The 240-nt window shown below is 63.3% G+C and overlaps 1 protein-coding gene across 1 annotated transcript in view; it reads right to left on the bottom strand.

The window, feature by feature from the left end:
- LOC104533072 (cytohesin-1) overlaps positions 1–240 on the bottom strand; it is a gene marked incomplete at its 3' end in the record, with an annotated part of 1540 nt that overhangs the window by 686 nt on the left and 614 nt on the right. Inside the window, exon 3 of the mRNA XM_010178437.1 lies at positions 28–108. Coding sequence (XP_010176739.1) covers positions 28–108 — 81 coding nt within the window. The remainder of the gene's footprint in view (positions 1–27; positions 109–240) is intronic.

Below are 240 nucleotides of genomic sequence, written 5' to 3'. Positions count from 1 at the left end.
GGCTCAGGTCCCAGCCCCTTCGCTCACCGCAGCGCCTGCACGAGGTTGAGGTCAGTGAACTCGTGCAGCTCCACGAAGGCATGCAGGACTTGGATGTTGAACTCATCCCTGTGGGAACAAGGCCAGAGCACGAGGGATGCGTGATCAGCAAGTCCTGTGACTCCCGAGCAGCCCCACATCTCCCTGCCCGGCTCCAGACTCTGCTTGTTTCCCGGGGGGAAACCTGCAGCCCCCCCTCGG

The sequence above is a fragment of the Antrostomus carolinensis genome, unplaced genomic scaffold (assembly GCF_000700745.2).
Source record: "Antrostomus carolinensis isolate BGI_N321 unplaced genomic scaffold, ASM70074v2 scaffold38051, whole genome shotgun sequence".
Classification (NCBI taxonomy): domain Eukaryota; kingdom Metazoa; phylum Chordata; class Aves; order Caprimulgiformes; family Caprimulgidae; genus Antrostomus; species Antrostomus carolinensis.
The sequence above is the reverse complement of the archived record's forward strand: the minus strand, read 5'-3'. Positions and strand labels throughout refer to the sequence as shown.